General features: G+C 30.5%; 1 protein-coding gene across 1 annotated transcript in view; it reads right to left on the bottom strand.

The window, feature by feature from the left end:
- LOC119832339 overlaps positions 1-20,923 on the bottom strand; it is a 37,297-nt gene extending 16,374 nt beyond the window's left edge. The window contains exon 1 of the mRNA XM_038356003.1: positions 20,609-20,923. Within this exon, the coding sequence (XP_038211931.1) occupies positions 20,609-20,645 (37 nt within the window). The 5' untranslated portion in view covers positions 20,646-20,923. The remainder of the gene's footprint in view (positions 1-20,608) is intronic.
- Positions 20,924-21,257: the final 334 nt, after the last annotated feature.

Here is a 21,257-nt window from a genome sequence, read left to right as displayed (position 1 = left end):
CTCAAACTCACAAATCATGTTCTGAATACACATAATAAAGGAAGTTAGTCAATATTTGTAGAGGTCGCAGGGGCTCGGTCTGTGCAAACATGAGTAATTTGCCTAAACTACTCATTCGTTATTATACTGTGACCATCTTATATACTTGTGATTCATTCAGTTTTAATTTCCTTCCAACACCGATCTGCCTTAATGAGTTAAACATACAAATGTGTTTAGTCATTAAGCATTTCTAATGATTTTGGTACACTTGGATGGATAGAAAATAAACAACTACATAGAGGTTATTCGTAAGTTACATATGATAATTGGTAGGTACGTACGTACAAAAATAATATATTTACATGATAGGGAAAGAAATAATATAATCAAACCTTCAGCTTGTGAGTATATATACTTCAATTGTTGATATACTTTTATATTTTCGTCATTGGGATAAAAAAATAATTAATTAAAAGTTCACATCAATGATAAAAAATGGAATCATAATAAAACCATATTAATATAATTATACTGTACAAATCCTCCTGTACATATTGAATTCAGAAATTTTGGTTTTAGAAAAATCGCCACAAAACCAAAAACTTACCAGTCACTTATGATAACTCTTATCATTTGGAAGTAATTTCAAAACAGTATAGGAACTAAACAGCGAACATATTATTGTTACGGATTATCTGTTCATATTCGGATGCGCTAGATTGAGTTAGTTGAATAAGCAAATGGAGTGGAGTATAACCACGAAGGACATTGTCCGTTTCTAAGTATGTAATTTGAGTGTAGGCGATATTGGACTGTGACAAGATAATAGCGTCGCAAGAAATGGGAGACGGTAATGTAAGAAAATGACTCGCAATATCTCAACCTAATGTGGGATAGTGACCTACGATATTTGTTACCAGAATGTAGGTAAATATTTATACATTCATTTACTTATACGACGTAGTAGATGTAGTTTGCCCCGAAACTGCACCATAGAGAAGCAATGACCGCAAATGTTGAATGAATTTAAAAATGCTGGTGGTGAAATATTTTTAAACGCAATTCGAACGGTCTATAAAAGTTTAAAATGAATAGATGAACATGGAAGCTCTGAACTTTTTAAAAACACGTTTATGGAATTAATTAAAAATAATAATCACTTTAAAAGGTTGTTGTAGGATATTTTTCCATTTTATACAAGAATAAGTGAATTACTGCAATTTCGTGTGACGTGTTTCGTACGACGATAAATGTTTACGATTTTATTTACTCGTATTTTAACAATTTATATTTAATAATATGATGACGTATCCCTTCGCTTCAAAGAACTGATTTGGCTTATAATGTTCAGTTATTCAATGGTATGTTTTAAATGTATCACCTAACATTATTATAAAAAATCATTATTAATAGGTTTTCACACACTTATATATAGGAAAGTTGTCTATATTTACTTTAATTTTTCTATGCGTGTGTGTGTATGTGTGTGTAATACAAGTAAACTGTTTACATGTGTATGTGTTTACAATTTTACGGCGATAAATTGAACCATAGAATCGTGATCTTCTTTTGGAACCGTTTGTTAATGGGATGCCTCAAAATACTATATTTTGAAACTTGAAAATGTTAAGAATAATTTATCCATATGAATAGACGTTTACTAGGTACTTTGAGGTAAACTTGAGTAAATTAATTCCTTTCAAACAGTCTAAAGTCAATGACTTTCATATTCTTTGATCTGAGGTATTTTATGAGAACTTTATTCATATAGCTATTCAACAGTTATGCATATAAATAGTAAAGAAATCGACATTGAAAAAAAAAATAACTCCTGTTATTTCAACATTTTATTTGATTAATATAATTTAAGAAATGATAGTGAAAATATTGTGGATTTTGATTAGGTATCAAGATTGAGGTTTCGAAATACCTACAAATAGCAGATTAGATACTTCAAAGAAACGTCTAGTATTATTGTTTCTAGAAAGAGTCTATACTTGGTCTATGGATAGACGAAGGGAGCATTCATTTCATTGGAGTTGTCTAAATTTTGAACAAATGAAACAATAACATTTGGGATTATAATATCTAGGTTGATCCACCGAAAAGGGTCGAGAGTTAATTAACCTTTGTGAACTAGCGTCAGGTTTTGTTGTATGAAAAATCACGTTTGTATGTTATATTGGCAATTAAAAATAAAACTCGTCAAATATTTTACATGATGTTGTTAAAAATTTTATGTAGCAAGGATTAACTCAGATTTAGGCATTTGACTTATTTTAATGCATGAATTTTTTTATTTAATGATGATTTAAGTAGACTTACAGGAAGGTAAAAAATTCTTAACAAATTAAAAGAATACATGTTTTAAGTATAAAAAATACATATTTTCATTAAATGGAAAAGAAAGAAAAAGAAAACGGAAATTTGTATTATTAGATAAAACTATAATATGTTAAATATTGTGGAGAATTCCTTTACCGTAAATATTATATGTATGCATTATATATATAGGCTAATTTTATTAAATTTTTAATTGGATTAAATAATTAGAACAAACTTATCAAAGTCTTTATGGAATATTGTATTGTTGCAGTGAAATAAATAACTCTAAAATAATTATCAAACAGCTGGAAAGAAAATAAGTGCACAATGGAATGAGGACAATAAACATATATTCTGCTTGGATGAAACACACCTAATTCGAACTGAATAATATCGCGGTAATGAATATTATTCATAGCAAAAATATATTGCTTATTATTTATAGATTATTATGAATCTATAATGTCTGTTGCTTTACCCCTATCTCATTGTGTATTAATACAAAGGCAAATAACTTAAGAATGACATTGTTTAGAAAAATGTTTTTGAAATGATTCTGGATACTTATCAAAAAACAAAAATGCTGCTTTGTTTTTTAATTTAAAATAATGTACAAGAATAAATTAATTCACAGTTTCTGTTGTCTTAATTCTTACAGATGTCTCTTATATATTTATATAACACAAAACGTAAATTTATTATGAATACAATTATATACAATTACACTTGTATTGAATACTATATATATAATAATATAAAATTTTAGTATAGATTTAAAAATAATATTTCCGTTTGGTGAAACTGTAAGAAAATTGCTGTAATGCATAAATTAAATTCTATATCTGTATTTCTATAATATAACTAGCTGCGCCCCGCGGTTTCACCCGCGTAAGTCCGTATCCCGTAGGAATATCGGGATAAAAAATAGATGTTGGCCGATTCTCAGACCTACCCAATATGCTTACCAAATTTCAGAGGAATCGGTCAAGCCGTTTCGGAGGAGTATGGCAACGAAAACTGTGACACGAGAATTTTATATATATAAGATTTAATAAGTATTTTTAAACCGTCATTAACATAATACTATAACATTACTAAACAACAATTTTCCGTACAAACAAGCCTAAATAAAATACAAGTTAATGTATAGTTTGTAAAATGAGTCACGAAGATTCATGTCCTATATCCTCATAATCAAAGAGGGTTGCCGCAAGCTTGGGGGTGGCATCGATAAATATCGTGCCTAACTAGTACCCTTTAAAATTAAGCTTAGGGTGCTACTTGTATGTTTGAATGAGGCTAGTTTTAATCTAAAACAGTTGCCGAATTTTATATTTTACACTATGTAAAGCATTACAAAATGTTGTTATGTTCAAAATACTTTTAAAACGCGATTAATTTATATTATACAAATTAAAGCTTACTTTGTTATCACAAAGATTACTTTGAGTTCCTTGATTTTGATATTTAAATTCTCATTCTAACAACATCAAAGATGATGTTAATAAAAAAATTGAAAAAAAACAGACTGTTTATTAACAGTCAAATATTATACTTTTCAAATTTGTATACACTAAATATTGACCTCCTTAAATGAATATTGATTAAGTCGATAAAGAACCAATGAAAAACGGTTTTACAGCTTTTCAAATTTTATGCAATGTTATTTAAATATGTTGTATTTAAATTAAGTGACGACCGCCTCCTTGGTATAGTGGTTAACGCGTGAACCTAGAACTGAGGGGCCCTCGCTTCAATTCCAGGTGGGGACGCACAAAAAAATGTCTTGGTTTTGAATGGGTACGCTGATCACCTACTTGTCCATAAAGGAAATCGATCAGTGAAACAGATGTGTATCATCAGCCCCATACCCCAGTAGGGGAAAAGGGAATTCACTTACTTTAAATAACGTGATGTAGGGAATTAACCAATTAAAATCATGTTTAAATCAGCGTGGGTAACCTAAACGTAAAGGCATGTTAAACTTTCGGAGGCATTAAGCAGGTACATAATAAAATAGGGAAGTTGGACAAAGGTTTTGTGTTCTTAACGAAATCCCGAATTTCGGTAAAAGGTTCACTTAACGGCGACTATCACCTTACTTCTCACTTAAGGGAACATTAAATATAATTAAATTAACGTTTATTCCCAACTGTGCGTTTTCTTTTATGGAGGCCTAACTTAATGTGATAGATAGAAAATATTTTGAAAAAGTTAGAAGTGTTATGTAAGGTTTATAAATATTTATTAAAGGCTTATTTCAGCAAGTTTTGTATGTGGGAGTCGAGCACGCTTCGGCACGAATTGGGAATCGCACCGGGGAAGTACCACACCCTCACGGAAAACCGGCGTGAAATAGTGGCATGCCACTGTGTTTCGTACGGTGAGTGGGGGAGCCGGAGGCCCGTTACCTTTTCTTCACCCGTCCTAGTCCATTCCTTCTTTCCAGTCGTTTATCCTTTCCTTTTCCCTTACCCTATAAATGCTGGCAGCGCATTCGCAGAGGTACTACCTTTGCGAATGTTTATGGACGGTGGTGATCGCTTACCATCAGGCAAACCTCATCATGTATCATCAAAGAAACTATTAGATCATATTTTTTCCCTTGAAACATGAAACTAAAGATCTGTGTCTGAATTTCTTTATACTAGAATTCAATATACATTACTATGCACGAAAATAATGGGTTATAACGTAATTTGCTCGCTGAAAGCTCTTTAAAATAATTCAATTAATAAATGTCGCATAGAAGATAACAAAAGACTGTTTTTAGCATGAATGAACACTACAACAGAATACCTCGCTATTGTTGTAACTAAAGTTATAAGCATACAATGAACACGAATTTGAAAGGAGATATTGTTATGACGCATATAACATTCATATTATTGAACAATTCAATCCCTTGTAGACGCATTATGTTTAAAAGTCTGCTAAATTGCAAATATTTAATTGCGTTGCACAATATTTCGTATGGTAAAAATTCTATTTATTCAAAAGAAACATAAAGAAACCTAAGGGTATTTATTTCTTACATAAACTAATCGATGACCGATTAACAAACTGACGTATGTAGGTACGTTAAAATACAATAATTTTAATTAAAAATACATTGCTAAATTCATAAACATTCATTCATATTCTATTCAATATTCAGAAGGGGACTAAGCGAAAAATTAACAAGAAAAACCAAAACAATTAGCATCCGCCATTTGCCAGAATTGTGCATCTGCGAACAGTCCGTACATCTTTTAAATAACGCTTAACCATATTTTCAAACTTGTTTACGTTTTAACTTCAAGATAATTTATTCTTCAAACGGAAATTCCAGTCCATTTAGTCTACTTTAGCACTTCGGTTCGACGGAGGGAAAGAAATGCTTTTAATAAAAGTAATTTCGAAACAAATTTACTCGATTTGCCCCGGATAAAGGTTGAATAATAATTATGGTAGCGTCTAAGCAGCTTCTATAAATAAGTTAGTGAACGGATAGACACTTCCGTTTCTTTTTTTGCCTTCTAAATGTGTATTGTGATCGTTAGGCAACAGTTTGTCTATATAGCTAAAAGTAATTATATCACACTAATAAAAAAGATGTGAAAGTTTGTTTGTTTGTATGTCTTTTCGTCAATCACGTTGAAACTACAGGGTATGAGCTGACATGGGTAATATATATAATAATAATATAATAGGATTGTTTTCGTCCCGTTTAAATGCTCCTTTGGGACTAATATAGGAATCTCAATATCCGGGCGGTGTCGGGTCGAGCGTCTAGTATTAAAAAAAGCTTGTCAACAAAAACACATTTTTGGTAGCCGCGGAAGGCTTAATCTACAACTGAATCTATTTTGCCGAGTGTTGAATGATTGATAAATTAATTATTAATCTGATCTAGTCACAGCTGATAAATTGGTTTCATGATTGACACTCAATCAAGCTTAATTGGTACTAATGAGTTCCGTAGTCAGCTTTCATAATGACGCTTAAGAACACTGCCACATTTTTATTTGTAGCAATTTATGTTCCTGTCTAATCATTTATATTTAATGCATCTTCGATAAATCAAAAAATGTTACAAAATAATTTATTCGACAAAGAACATCTAAAGTGGGGTGCGTCCAAAGACAACTTTAATAAAAAATTACGTTATTACTTAACTGTCTTTCCTAGAAGTAATTCAGGTTATAGCAAGGGTGAAAATAATTTATTAGAAACGAGCAAACAGAATTGCGTGTTTACCGCTCCACGTGGTTAGCGTTTGCTTAATCTCCCAAAGGGCATTAACGTTCACATAGTGACCAATTTCGCAATTATTGTATGTCGTAAAAACATGACAAGGAAAATAAACAGATACGTGAAGACGTTGCTACGTTCTCTCAGAGGAAGATGTTACGGACAGTAAGCGGATCAGTAAGCACCAATAGCATTGCCTGTTTTCCTGTTGTTCAATAATCCAGCAATCCGATTGGCGGATATGCTTTGATATTCCACAGTCAGATATGGTGCTCTTTCGTGACGTATGACGTAAGGCTTTTTATAAAATTATTTTTAACAAGCTATAGTTAAAGTTGTAAGCGAGCATAGGAGGCCCAGTTAAGGTGGACGTATTTATATAAATAACCGAAGTTAGGAAATAAATCAAATGAAAATCTATATATACAAGTGAAATAGTAAAAAGATTACTCGTATTTAAATTTGAAAAGGAAAACTCTGTCCAATTAGAGTAAAATAATTATTTTCTTATCAGTAATGATAGGGATTTACTTTTGGTAAAAGAAATTCCCGTATAATTATAATTTCGTCGAAGTTTTATCAGATTTACCTCCTCCTTTGCAAAGAAGATCATTTACATGCATTACCAGATATTCAGAATTTGATCGTCTTACAATAACATTGAAATCGAACGACTAAGGAATGGTAATTTGAAAGTTAGTCGAAGGATTTTGTATTATATAGTAGGTAAGAATGACTTCGTTTTTGTCCTGGATAAGAAGATTAACTTACTTTAATTTATTTACATGTAGTAAGTAAAATTACGTCATGATACGTTCCCTACTAGCTTTATAAATTTATAAGCAAATAATTATGACATACTTTTTAAATGCTTTAATTTTTTATTACACTTTACAGCAATCGCGGATGCATTTACATAAAAAATATTTCTTTTAATACATACATGTTATTTTAATACATATATGATGCATACTGAAAATAGTTCATTTCGTCTTAATTCTATATTATACTGAATTGTTATTTTCAGCTCTACTCGTTTACGTCAAAGATTTTGTCATTAATTCTTAACCCAAACCATGTGGAAGAATAAGATTTATGAGAAAACGCATCCTCTTTAAGGAATCAGTTTAGCAATAAGCATTTAACTAAACATTTTCCAACAGATTCTCGTCATAATGTTACAAATATTTTATAGACAACCCTATCTCATTGCCAATCTTGATCAAATGTGTTTCAATTTGTATAATGCTGTAATAGGCATGAAGCCGTGCAAGATATACATACAAAAAATAAGCACCGATTTTGTAGTATCGTATTCATTTTAGTCCCTGTTCTTAGTAATAAAATATTGTTAATCTTCTGTGAAGGTGATAACCTCCCTGGTGTGAGCATGACCTAAATCTGTGGCTAGACAATATTTTCTACAATACCTCGAGTCGATTCTAGTAAAACAGAGGTTCCTTTATTTTAGGATCAAAAAGCACAGAATTCCATTTGCATTTACAATATCGCGACAATTAATAAGATACGTTTTTAAAAGTGATATTATTTAATTATTCGTCTTTATTCGATATTATTATCGTCCTTTTATCGTCTTATGGTTAAGATAGCAGCTAAAATACTTTCAGTGCTTGGATTTAATAGTAATATTATACTATGTATTTATTAAATCTATTTGATATGTACTATTTAAAAAAAGAAATGCACTATTGAGTACAAATATATTTTTAAAATTATTAAAATCAAGCTATTAGTGTCAACGTAAACAAAACGTGCCCATTAAAAGTGCATTTTTCCAATTTAAATAACGATATTTATTTAAATTGGCAAAATGCACTTTTCAAGCACACACACAAGCATGGTCACATATTTTGTTTTGTCTCAAATCACCCGTTTATGTTCAAGTTTTTTTTATATTAATTTCTATCTTAAATTACTTATTTATTTTTATAGATAAAAAATATGATGCATGAATGTATACGGATATTTCCTCCTTGTTGTAAAAGAGGATTCATCCATATGTATTTATGCTACAAAAACAAATATATTTTATTCGATGCCTAAAGAAGTGCATCCCGCCGTTGAGCAAAGAATCTGTCTGTGACAAAGCTTTCCGTTGCTTTTACAGACTTTTTATTTTTGTTATATTTTCACTTCTTACAAGCCCGTCAGTCAAGAACACTTCGACAAAGAACTGTTATTTAAGAGTGAAAATCATCTCTTACAGCGTAATGCTTAACCTATCGTGGCTATGAAATTTGTGAAAATATTAAATCTGAATTAACTAGTCTGTAGTCTGTAGTCTGAATACGAATTAGGAAATTTCGTACTATAAAAACTAAAGTAATCAACATGCGGCTTTGTTTTTACAATCGAAACCCACGTCCAAACATGAAGTTTCAATTAATTGGCTAAATTGACGTGCTTCTTTAACGTGAAGAGAATTTTACGAGTGATTTTTCACTGATAATAAAACACAAACACAAATATAACACAGATAAATAATTTAAGAAATTTTAAGCAACAAAGTAATAATAATCCTCATCCTTATTATAATTAGTTTAAAAGTCTCACGTACGGAAGGTCTTACCAGTGGCCCAGAGATAACTAGTTCGAAGTTTGATAAATATACTAAACAATTTCAATGGCTTGTGTAATTTATTGTGTCTCTTATAATTGAATAAAGAATCCTTGTGCGTATTTAATGTTAATGCATTGAAACTATTTCTTTACAATTTAAATACGAAAAATACACCACGCTCCCAAAACTGGTATATCTCACAAAAACAACTTACGGAGCACTGTAGTTCTGAATAAAGTGAATTTAAACTGCTTAACTAGTAGAAATGTTAAGTGGCTAATATTGTAGAGCAAAACTGTGACATTGCAGTCACGTGTATCGTAATACCATTGGGATTAACATAGCGCAGTGTGTAATCGACCTTAATTCGTTTTTGTGGTGACCCAATTACGATATCAGATACTATAATATAACTTACTACGTTTTATGGTTTCACACGCTTTCGTGTATTTTCGCTATAGATATAGTTACTAATTAATTAGTCATTAACAATATCCGATATTAGCGTAATGCGTAAATACAATGCGAATAATTAATATTTGTAGCTGTGTTATTGTTTATTAATGGATAACTGTAGTTTTAGATAGAAAACATCATAGGATAGTTATAAAATATAAATAATTTTAAATTATAACGGGTATTAAAGAAAGAGGTTGAAACAAACTATCAACCTCCTCAACTTCATACGGAAAAAGATTATATTTGTCATATAAACTTTAAGCCTCCATTCCAGCAACATAAAAGAAAAATTAACAAACAATTTCAGCAGTGTTTACTTCCGTCAAATGAGAAATAGTTGTGAAAACACGCTTCCAGTATAATAAATTAATCTCGTATTGTCTTGCATTGTGCCTTTGTACAATTCTTTGCGACAATAATTTAACGCCGCTATAAATAGACTCCTCATTATTTAAAGACGTCTCATTAATAATAATATGACCGTCTATAAAATGTTATCTGACGCAAAAAGTGTAATTGTCGCTACGCTTGGCTTCGGGCCAATTTTCCCAGTAACTCTGCCTTCAGTGCTACACGTCACTGTTTCACTCGCCCTATTAAGCCAGTCTCAAGGATATGCCGAAACATATTGCTTCGGACGCATAATTACGATTTTGTTTACATAGAGCCTCGTGCAAAAACATTTGCATAATATAGTGTGCTATTTTTCTCGGAACATGACACGAGTTTGTTTATGTAAAATACTTTATTGGATACCTATGTACATAATAAATTTATTTTGTATTACAATTGTGAAAGCAGTGTCTTCTGATTCATATTCTATGAAAATAAAAATAGATCTGTCAGAAGAAAACAATATTAATAAAGCCTAAACACACATTTATAACCACTATAATGTAATTGAAATAAAATGTACTAACATTACTCTATTAGTATAATTGTAGCTAGCGTGTTTTAAAACCATAAGTACGTGTGGTATCAAAATGAAAATTTTATAATCGATTCTCTTGTATTAACATTGGCTTAAGGCTTGTACTGTTATAATTTTTTACTATTACTTATGGGAGTTTAATATATCACTCTTGCATTATTCGGGTCACGCCATCCGCAAGATATTCACCACGCCCTTTAAAAATTCAGACATGACTGTGCTTGTATATCGAAAGCCTTCGTAGCTAGTAGCGTAATTTCGTAGACCCATAAATTGTCTAATTAAAATAGAATAAAGTTATGGTTGTAAAACAAAAAACAAAATGAATTTATTTAATTGAAAACATAACGAAAGTCTGGAATGATCATTTTACAGACCTTTAGTTTTAGGAATCTAGATCAAATAAAGGGTCGAATAATTCATAGCATGAGAGGTGTTATCTAATCGAATTCCTAGCTCGGAATGTCCCGCAAGAATGCTTTAGCGATCCGCCTACTAAGACTAGTTAATATCTGAAATAGGATATTTTATAAAGCCCATGGATTACTTCAATAAAGAGCGTAGGGGATTCAAGAAAATTGCCGCAATTTACATTTTTCATACAAAGGTTTTACATCTGATTAAACTCATTAGAGAGATCCAATATTTTATCTATTTGAAGTTAAAAAACATATGACTATTTTAAAATAAAATAATAAACTATAGAATATATAATAACGAATTAAAATTTGTAATAGACATCACAAATGAATAAAGAAAAAAGTTTACAAAAGGATTGCGTTTTATAACATTAAGACAATTTTTAGACAAGTATGTAATAAAACTTAATATATCAATAATTTCCAATAAATATAATTTCAGAATATATTACTTTTGGTTAGTAACAGATTTTCTGTAGAAATTTCACCCAATATCCTCTTTTCTCAAAATACGTATCGACAAAATTAATCATGAGTCCGTGATGATATTGGAATCCTTTCAGTGGGAATTATTTTCCTATTATGAATAAATATCAATGTTTTACATAAAAAGAATATTCATTTTCATAACTCAGTTAACTTGATATCGTATCGATTTGGTTCCCGCATAAATCCCTTGACAACGATGCAAAATATATATGTTGTAATGAAATACATTATTCTGTAAGATTTATTGCCATGACATAATAATAACATTTTTATTTTTAAAACGTTTAATATTTATGTCAGTTTTCATCTTTATATAAAGTGGCAATACTGGTAAAAGTACCGGTATAACTTTATCATATTCAAAACTACCTTGGATCGTGAAAAATATGTAATTTGGTTTAAACCAAATAAAATAATTTTTGTAATTTTCATTTAATTTTATTTAAAATTTTAATTCTTTACAATCTTTTAAAACGGAGATATTTGTGTTTTTTATATAACTTGCGTTTTACAAATAGAACCACTAAACGCTAATGATTACAAAAAAACAACTTTTTTGTTCAATTGGAAGTTTTTTATTCAATTATAACTATAGTTTATGTGTCGGTTTTCTTGGACCATTTTAGTCATAAGAAATCAGTACTAATATTAGTCAATATTCAATTCTAATAGAGACGAATATAGATTTTTACGCCAAAACAATATTGTTTACATAAATAAATGAAAAAAGCTGTATAACTGAAAGCAAAACTAAACAAAATGATCCTCTGAATACATTAATACATAAAAAATTACAGATTTTACTTTTGTAGATACATTTATATACATACAAAATATTAAATTGGTAACCTACGTCTATTATGCCAAATTTATACAGGTCATTCAATGGAAGAAATCCCTCTCTCTTAGTCAATTAATTCTTCAAACAATCCCTATATCAGGTGGCATTAGTAGATCTCATAGTACAGATTAAAATACACCTTTATCTGCACGTTGAACTACAGAGGGTTATGACCCCTACATTGTAAAACGGGTTAATTAGGACATGAAACTGTAAAATTAATGCCACTGTCGTGTTTTGTTGAAAATTGTATGAGTTAGTGTCATCGTAGCTTTATAACTCAGATTACTCAGTCCAGAACCACCTCGTAATTCTGTCAGGTGGTAATGTGACTTATCTTAAAGGATAGATTAAAATTAATTATACATGGAACTCACATTTGCGTCTCCCGTGGGATATATCATAATGTTCAGCGGTGCGACAACTTTGTCTTAACGCTTTGTTGTTATATTTACTTTTATATTGTATATGTAAAATGTACCAAAATGTAACAATTACTCATGGTACTATCTCTTAGTATTATATACGATTCTTCTGTAGGTATTCGCGTAGAAAATGGAAATAAAATTCAATTCAAATAAAAGCATTCGTACTTAAAACTCTAAACAAAAATGTATAGAAAATTATAATTTTTGCTTTGCTGACATAATTTAAAGATCCAAGGACTGATAATTCAATTTAAACATATTTAATTAAATTAAGAAAGACATATTTGTTATAATTTTCACAAATAGTGATGAGTCATTGTTGAACGATTTTGTTAAAAGCAGACTTAACCGTCATTATAATAATTATTTTTATTATTTGTTACAATTACAAAATCTTCAAATGTGAAAATTCATATGACACTTTGTAAATAATGTTGTCCATTCAAAAACATGGGATTAAGGACGGGAAATATGTAAGCTCCTGATGTAAAGTAGGAAAAGGGACGAACTTCGAATTGTTTGTAGAATTGGTGTTTGCATTGTTAAAAGGGAACAAATGTTTTCTTTTAAATGTAAACAATCTGTAAGAACACCGATAGCTGTAAGCCTCTTATATCTATTACGAGAAGAACCCTTTTTAACAAACAAGTTTAGGAAAAAAAGTATTCCAATATATATGCTACTATTTTTTTTTATTTTACATTTAATTTTGTTTCTAATAAGTTCTAACAGTATTTCATAAACAGCCACTGAAAAATAAAAAAATCCCTGACACACTACCAAATACTTAAAACCGAGTTCATCAGTACTAAAATTAGAATTGCTAGACTCTCATTTGTTTTTTACGAGCACATCTCTTAAAAATGAAGGTTCGTCATTACAGCTGGCTACATGTGAAAATTCTTTCGAGTAAGTCGCTTCTGAGAACAGAGCACCCGAGAAAATAATCGCCTCAGTAAAACACAATCGTCGACTGGCCGCTTGCCAACTCGTAGCCGTGGTTTCCTATTCCTTACGGTTCAATGGAATTAACAATTTAACCTATAATCGAAGCCAATCGACGGGTTTGTCAATGACAGTAACAAATAAAACTGCATTTGTTTTGTTACAATGTAGACAACCGTTTCGGTATTTGGATTTTAAAACGTTTGACGCCTTTGTTGTAACAAACTCGATTGTCTCGCCGTCTACTATTGTCTCTTGCAAAAGCATACTGGAATATATTTAGCTTCAATTTTACTCGACGAATTTACGCTCGGTAAGTTACTTTTATGGCTTAATACTTAGAAAATTTATCTACAATAGAATAATAATTTTGCATACTATCAACTATTGCTAACAAAAAATGTAAAATGTTCGAGTGAATGAATATAAAGAACATTGCATTTTTTACCCAGCTGTTTGATTCGGAGGGTAGATATACACTTAATTGTTTTATGCGTTTTTTCTCCACATTTGTAATGTTAAGTACTAACTACTAAACTACTTAAAGGTAAACGAAAGTAGAGGAAATCATTATGGAATCTGCATATTAATACTTTTAATATACTAGTATGGAACGAAATTGATCATGAAATATTCAATACAGGAGGACTACCTGATTTAATGACTGCCTTTTATTGCAATACTATTAGTTATAGATAATAATAAGAATAAAATGATATCAACCTATATACTGATCCTGCTAATATTATAAACGCGAAAGTCTGGATAAGCATATACAGACTATATATTTACGTATACATAAAATTTTATACAGATCCGATCATTTTTTTGTTAATGTTAAGAATACCTCATAAGAACCGTTTAAGGCGCGTTATAATACCTTTATATCAGCATCCCAAATAAGGTTTTGAAGCAAATTGCTGACGCGGTCTCGTTAAGGATGTTTCACTACGAGGGATAGCAGGCAAGAAGGGCTGTCGAAGTGTCTGAGTGAAGCACCCTCTAAAGAATAAAGGCCCTATATAAATTTACGCTTTAATCGCCAAAATCATAAACTGTTTATCGTCATTATAGTTTAAACGCCTGATTTAAATGATTAGAAAAGTTTTTTATTTTTCAGACACTCGAAACGTTACAATATGATCATGAATTTATATTACTTCGTTATGTTGACATTACTTGTTTGGTATTACCTACCTATTATTTGTCTCAATTATTATTTAAATCGGTAACGATAAATGTGTCCCTTATTCTTTCTTTCACATCGAGAAATGTCAAGTTGTATTTGGCTCTCTCTATCCGATTATTTATTTTCCTTGTCATTAACGATCAATCAGTCACGGTAAATACTAATTAATACAATCACCGTCCCCTTGTTTTTGCAGTTCAATGTTGAGTCAGCATTACAAGAACGAACAGTTAGCCTTTATTAGTAGCGCTTATTTACTCAGCTTCAAACTAAATTTAGTTTGTTTGATTTGTTTAATTTCAGACGCGTTATACAGATAATAAAGCCAATTACATTCGTAAATTTCAACTCAATGAATAATTTCAGCAGGAAATTATTTTCAAACGTAAGACATGATTACTTTTTGAAAGAGAAAAGTAAATAATAACTTCAAACTTCCCCTTGTCGCAGGTAGGTAGGATAGACAATTTTCCATCACAATTCATTTTTGAGGAAAATATACACCAGTAAATTACATTTACTAGATGGAATTGTGAATAAATCTCTACGGTCAAAATTAGATAAGTTAGAAAGGCAATAATCTAATTTTCGTTTTTCCCTAAATATGAAATGTAATTATCTCACTATAAATATGTATTTAATCAAAGTAGAAGTATAAGATTTACAAATATAATATAATTATTATATTGCAATAGGACAATATTTATCTATTATGATATTTATAAAATGGAACCATTTGAAAGTCATCCATGACTTATACAATATTACGAAGTAGATTTATTGTTAGGATAAAAATGTGAAGGTAGACTGGAAGTTACATGAAAGAAAAATAGTTTCAACCGAGTTTAGAGCACGTAAATCCGATTCTCTTAACCGTTACTTTTCCCAAAGCACATTGTTTGTGAATACATAAAGAATAAATGAAAAATACGAACGCTGGCCGACTGCCAGGCAACTTGCGTCGCGAAGACAGAAAAGCACTGTACAATTTCACCTACAATTGACGAATTATGTATGAACATTGAAATACTAACGAAGTAAATTCAATATGATATTTGGCAAGACAAATTATTATAGTATCAATGTTTCCAGCCTGAATAATTATTATTTAAATAACTGTAAGTATATTTTATTTCAATGAGTATTTTTTTATATTTTTTTCCACGTTCCGGGAATGTCGCTAGGAAGTTCTGTGAGATTTTTAATAGATGGTGCAGTGTATCTTTATACTAAGAAAAAATAAGGCTCTAGAAAATAGCAAATAACATTATCAGACTATTACTTAAATGTGAAACTGTTTCGTTAAACGAAAACCTATTCACGACCAATCGTTTTGCAACCGTATCACGATTCTAGACAGGAATTGTTCGTCTTACAACTGAGACCCAGACAAGTTTCAGAGGGGCATCTGTAAAAAGGTCCATTACTAAGCAATATTATTTGTATTGGTATCAGAATCTTAAACGTAAACACATATATGAATACTCAATGCAATATTTTTAACTATTTCATAGGATAAATATGTAGGTGGGTAATTGTTTAAAAATTAATAAGGGTAGTTATTTATATAAATGACGCACGTGAGCATCTCATTGATATATATTAACATGAATTGCAAGTATTTTACAAGTCTGAAAACATGAGGTTCTGGCAAGTCTATCTGTACAACAAACTATAGATAATGTAAAACTTTAATTTGGTTAGATTGTTGCATGTTGTTTCTAGAATTATACATATAGAATGATAGGCTATATTTCTTTTGGTTTTTTACTTATTCCACACAGATTGAGCCAATGGTAATAAAGGTCTTGACTTGACATTTTTATGATACTGCTACTCAATATTTGGTGGTTTTAATAAAAGGAACTGATGATTATTTAATGCGCTAACTAAAATTTAATTTCAGGTTTGTTTTGCAGAAATTTACAAAAGTTTCTAACAGTGGCTTTAAAATATAAGTTTAAATTGCAATATCAATTTGGGTCAAAACCTGCAACGTCAAATATCCGTGGCTTACGCTAAAGTTAGGGTGTTATCACTTTCTCTATTATAAAGTTAGACAAGTTCTAAAGACCAAGTTACGTATTAGGTTATTTAAGTTGCGGGCTATAACTTCTATTCAATTTATAATTCGCATGGAATTTCCAATAAGTGTTTTCCATAATCGTATTAAAACTATTAATACGATTATGACTATCCAGCCTTTTTAACTAAGATTTATATCCAAATGTGCCATATATACACATCCTAAAACAACAATGAAGAAGGTATAGAAACGTCAATTAAATGTCAAATTATTCGCTCCATCTATCGTTTCTCATCTCATGATATCGATTAAAAATAGTACATTATATTCTTGAGCTTGAGCCTCATTATCATGTAATCAATTACCTCTCATTACCCATAACTAATAGCACATATCTGTAAAAGCCCTAATAATAATGATCATTTATTATTCATTACAAAAGTATAAATCGTAAACAAGCTATATAACACTTCCATTAAAACAGAACATGAACATAAATGTGTATTTTATGTGCATATTTGTTACGAAAAGCACATTTCATTGTAAAACTTCTTCCACACAGGACATGATAAATATTAACTGCACTGCAGTAAATTTTCCTTCACTTAATCTAATATTTTCATGGTGAAATATTTTATGAGTGGAGTAAACTTAACCTTTGGCACAGGGTCCTGATACACAGTCGGGTTAGAGATTTAGGTTACGAGACGACCGACTTTAGCAGGCAAATATAAATGCACTGTTAATGGAGCTTGTCTGAAGCCTAAAAGCCTATTTGAGGTAGTCTCAACGCGGTAATAATAGGGAGCCGCTTCAAAGAGTTCAAAATTTTTAATGAAATCTCCTGGGCCGCTGTATTTACATAGCATTTGACCTTTTTACCCCTTTTTTCATAAATGTTATATAATCATAAAAATTCCGTTTCAATTATATGAGAATAATTTTATTTGAGAAATGAAAAATATGTATGCGCTGTGACTGCAATAAATTTTATCACCATAAAACTAGGGCGCACTTAATTGCATTCCTCGCTGTATTAAAAATGTAAACGCGAGACTATATTCCTTACCTATTTTCTTGTTAACAATGCATATTATATTCCGTTCTTTATTAAAACAGAGATTAAGAAATATTTATGTATTTTATTTCAAAACTGGACTAGCTATTACGACTTTGGGTAGAACCAGTAGAAATGTATGCAATGGATAATCCAGATTATAAATTATACTTATACACAAAATTTCAATCAAGCCTATTTTACTATTTTGCATGTGAAAATCAATCAACATTAATAATTATAATCATCGCTACGTTTATAGGCTTAACATTTTACGTATATATTTGTCTATCAACAGTTACCTGTCTCGAAAGGTATTTATCTTGTCCTGTGAGGGTATGGAACCGATATTTGTACAGCCTTAGCAAAGCCTACAGGGATTGATTGCATTTAAACATATACATGTATAGCTTGACAAATATACACACACACTCACACACATTGTACGACTGTGTATATTAAAGAAATATAACTACAAGAAGACTATCTGCCGAATAAAAAAATGAGACTGGCCCATATCAAAACGCGAATTCATATTTTAGTTTACTACCCGACTGCTACAGAAGGAGCGTAACGTTTTTCTTTATCGAGCACATAATGTATGTAGTATAAAATAAATATAAATAAATATTTACGTCGCTATGTGTCAATTTCTTAAGAACGCCCTACAGCCCAATCCACTAGACGTATTTTAACATATGAGCTGTGGTTGTTAACATAGGAATTGTTCTACTGATATAGATTATACAAATAATTAAAATGGCGCCCGAAAATTTAAAAAGGGGGTTGGATGTGTGCCCTGTTACTATCATACAATATGAACATCAAACAGAAGATCATAATGGACCATCATAATAAAAATAAAAGTAAGCAGATAAAAGTAAGAGAGGTTTTTTGTATATGAACTTAGTATATGTATTAAATTCTAGTAAATTACAAAGAAATGCAAATTGTGTAATAAATTTATCTACTTTGTCTTTTGTATAATTATTCTGCAGCAAAAACAATTTAGCAATTATTGCTTAATTATGACATAGCTCGTCCACCATTATATTGTGTATTTTGTGGATATAAAATAAATATAAAGAATAAACTGTAGTGTACTAAGAACAATTTTCTGACCGCTTTTTTATGACTAGTCGTTTTTCACGGGTTTTCATGGTTAAGTACGATAAAATACACTATGTTATCAGTTATAATGTGGTTATAATGTTTAAAAAGTTCTGAAATTCATGGATTTCAAACATACAAATTGTCTAATGCTGCAGCGTCCACACGGTGTATTTTTTGTTTTTGTCTAAACTCCCTGGGGTTTTAGAAATTAAAAACTTTTTAACGGATTTTAAACGCGATTTATTCATTATATAAGCGTGACTACGCTCGCTGTAAAGTGTTCGAAACGTCGGGGTAATAATATAATGAATAAATCGCGTTTAAAATCCGTTAAAAAGTTTTTAATTTCTAAATGTATAATACTCACGTAAAATCAAACACAAGAAAATACTGGGGGTTTTCCCATTTTAGAATCTAGAGTGATACCATCATAATATACATAAGATACATAGTCAATTTATTATACCGCTCAGAGTGCTTGTTCCATTTTTTTCCAAATTGAAGGTATTCAAATGTAATCGTTAGTCGTATAAATTTTTCATTAATGAATTTATATAATTTTTAATCGGAGCACCTTGATACTTGATAGATGTGTTTGTCTTTTGGCTATTTATAATTTGAACTTTGATCTCGTTACTCGTGTTACTTTATCTTTTAAATTATGTAACTGTGAATTTTTAATACGTACATTATCACCGACATAAAAATTTAAAACTTTTACAGTGAGTTACCAGCGAAAATAACAAACATTCGATAGAAGTAAAAAATGAATAAATGATTAAAATATCGCACGGAATTTGAATCAATCTACATTTTAACATATAAAAGATTCATGAGGATACCTACCTCCCTACGTTTCAATTTATATCCAATGGCGTTTCGTACCGGTAAATAGCGTGTTAAACTTTCATTCGCATGTGGCGCAAGTAATAAAATGAATTTAAATTTAATTTTTCACATTGCTTTTTATTTTAAAACGAGGACAGCATTTTTATTGGATACCTTTTGGAAAGACGAACGTACGCTAGATGAAATGAATTTTTGAATTACAAAGTTTGGCTGTTCAACATCATGTAATGCACGAATTCAAAAGATTACAGTTAGTAAAATGAGTAGACTAACGATCAAAAATAAATTAATTGAAGTATTCATAAAGATTTAAAGGCATACCCACTTAAATAAGCCTATTGTTACAAAGTATATTATATCGATTGTAGTAAGTACTATTATGATAAAGGATTATAATTAATTGAGGATAATTAAGTAATATTTATAAATCTGAGAAGTGCTAAGATTAGGTACGTTGGTGAAATATGTTACGCAGTACGAAGTGTAGAAGATAATGTAGATATTAAAGCATTATGGTTCATTATTTAATTATCTAAAACACGAGGTTTCCTCAAAACAAAGTCTTTTTTTAGACCAGAAAATTTCGATGAAGTTCTATTGCAATGTTTTCTCTATTCAATTCAGACTATATCTTATACCCTCTAAATTGATTAATCGAATTTAAGACGTATTTTGTTATTATAATACGAATGTTACAAAAAATGTTTTAATTAATTAATTAACAAAACTCAGTGCACTTACCACACAACATAAACAGAGTAAGTATCTTCATTTTCATATTTGTCAAATCGTCGATTTTACATAATAAGCGTTCCGTTCACCCACAACTTAGTTTAATCTTATACAGTCACACTTTAACCACCATGAAGTTTTTATCTTTATCAACCATTGTTTAAAACGGCAATACAGTTTCTGTGCATCTTCCGTAATACGTGAATTCGATTTTCGAATTGCAAATCGAATTGTTGACAGTTGACTTTTGTTTATAAGTCACCGCTCGCGTCCGTATTCCATCATTAAATGCGGACGCGGGTCGGGCCGTGCTACCCGCGCGGAGCCCAAACACCGAATGTCCTTGGTTTTCCCGCTAGGGTAAAGTCATGCGCACTGCGAACACCCCAAAAGGGTCCTTAAGTGGATTAAGTTTTTAAACTTTGACAATTGATAAAATGAGTTTGTTAAAATGAAATCGTTAAGTGAAAAGTTGTAAATAAAGTGCTTCGCGCTCGAAGATTTGAGTGATCGATTTCGCTCGGGAATGTATAGGTAATTAGAATCCTTGTTTATTGTCCCTTGATTGGAGCGTATTGGTTATATCCGGAGCAAGATTGAGTTTAAAAGGAAAGTCTTGGAGGCCTGTTCATGACATGTTTAAAGAAGTTGTATAACG

The sequence above is a fragment of the Zerene cesonia genome, chromosome 15, assembly GCF_012273895.1.
Source record: "Zerene cesonia ecotype Mississippi chromosome 15, Zerene_cesonia_1.1, whole genome shotgun sequence".
In the NCBI taxonomy this organism is placed as follows: Eukaryota; Metazoa; Arthropoda; class Insecta; order Lepidoptera; family Pieridae; genus Zerene; species Zerene cesonia.
This window is presented reverse-complemented; position numbering and strand designations above follow the sequence as displayed.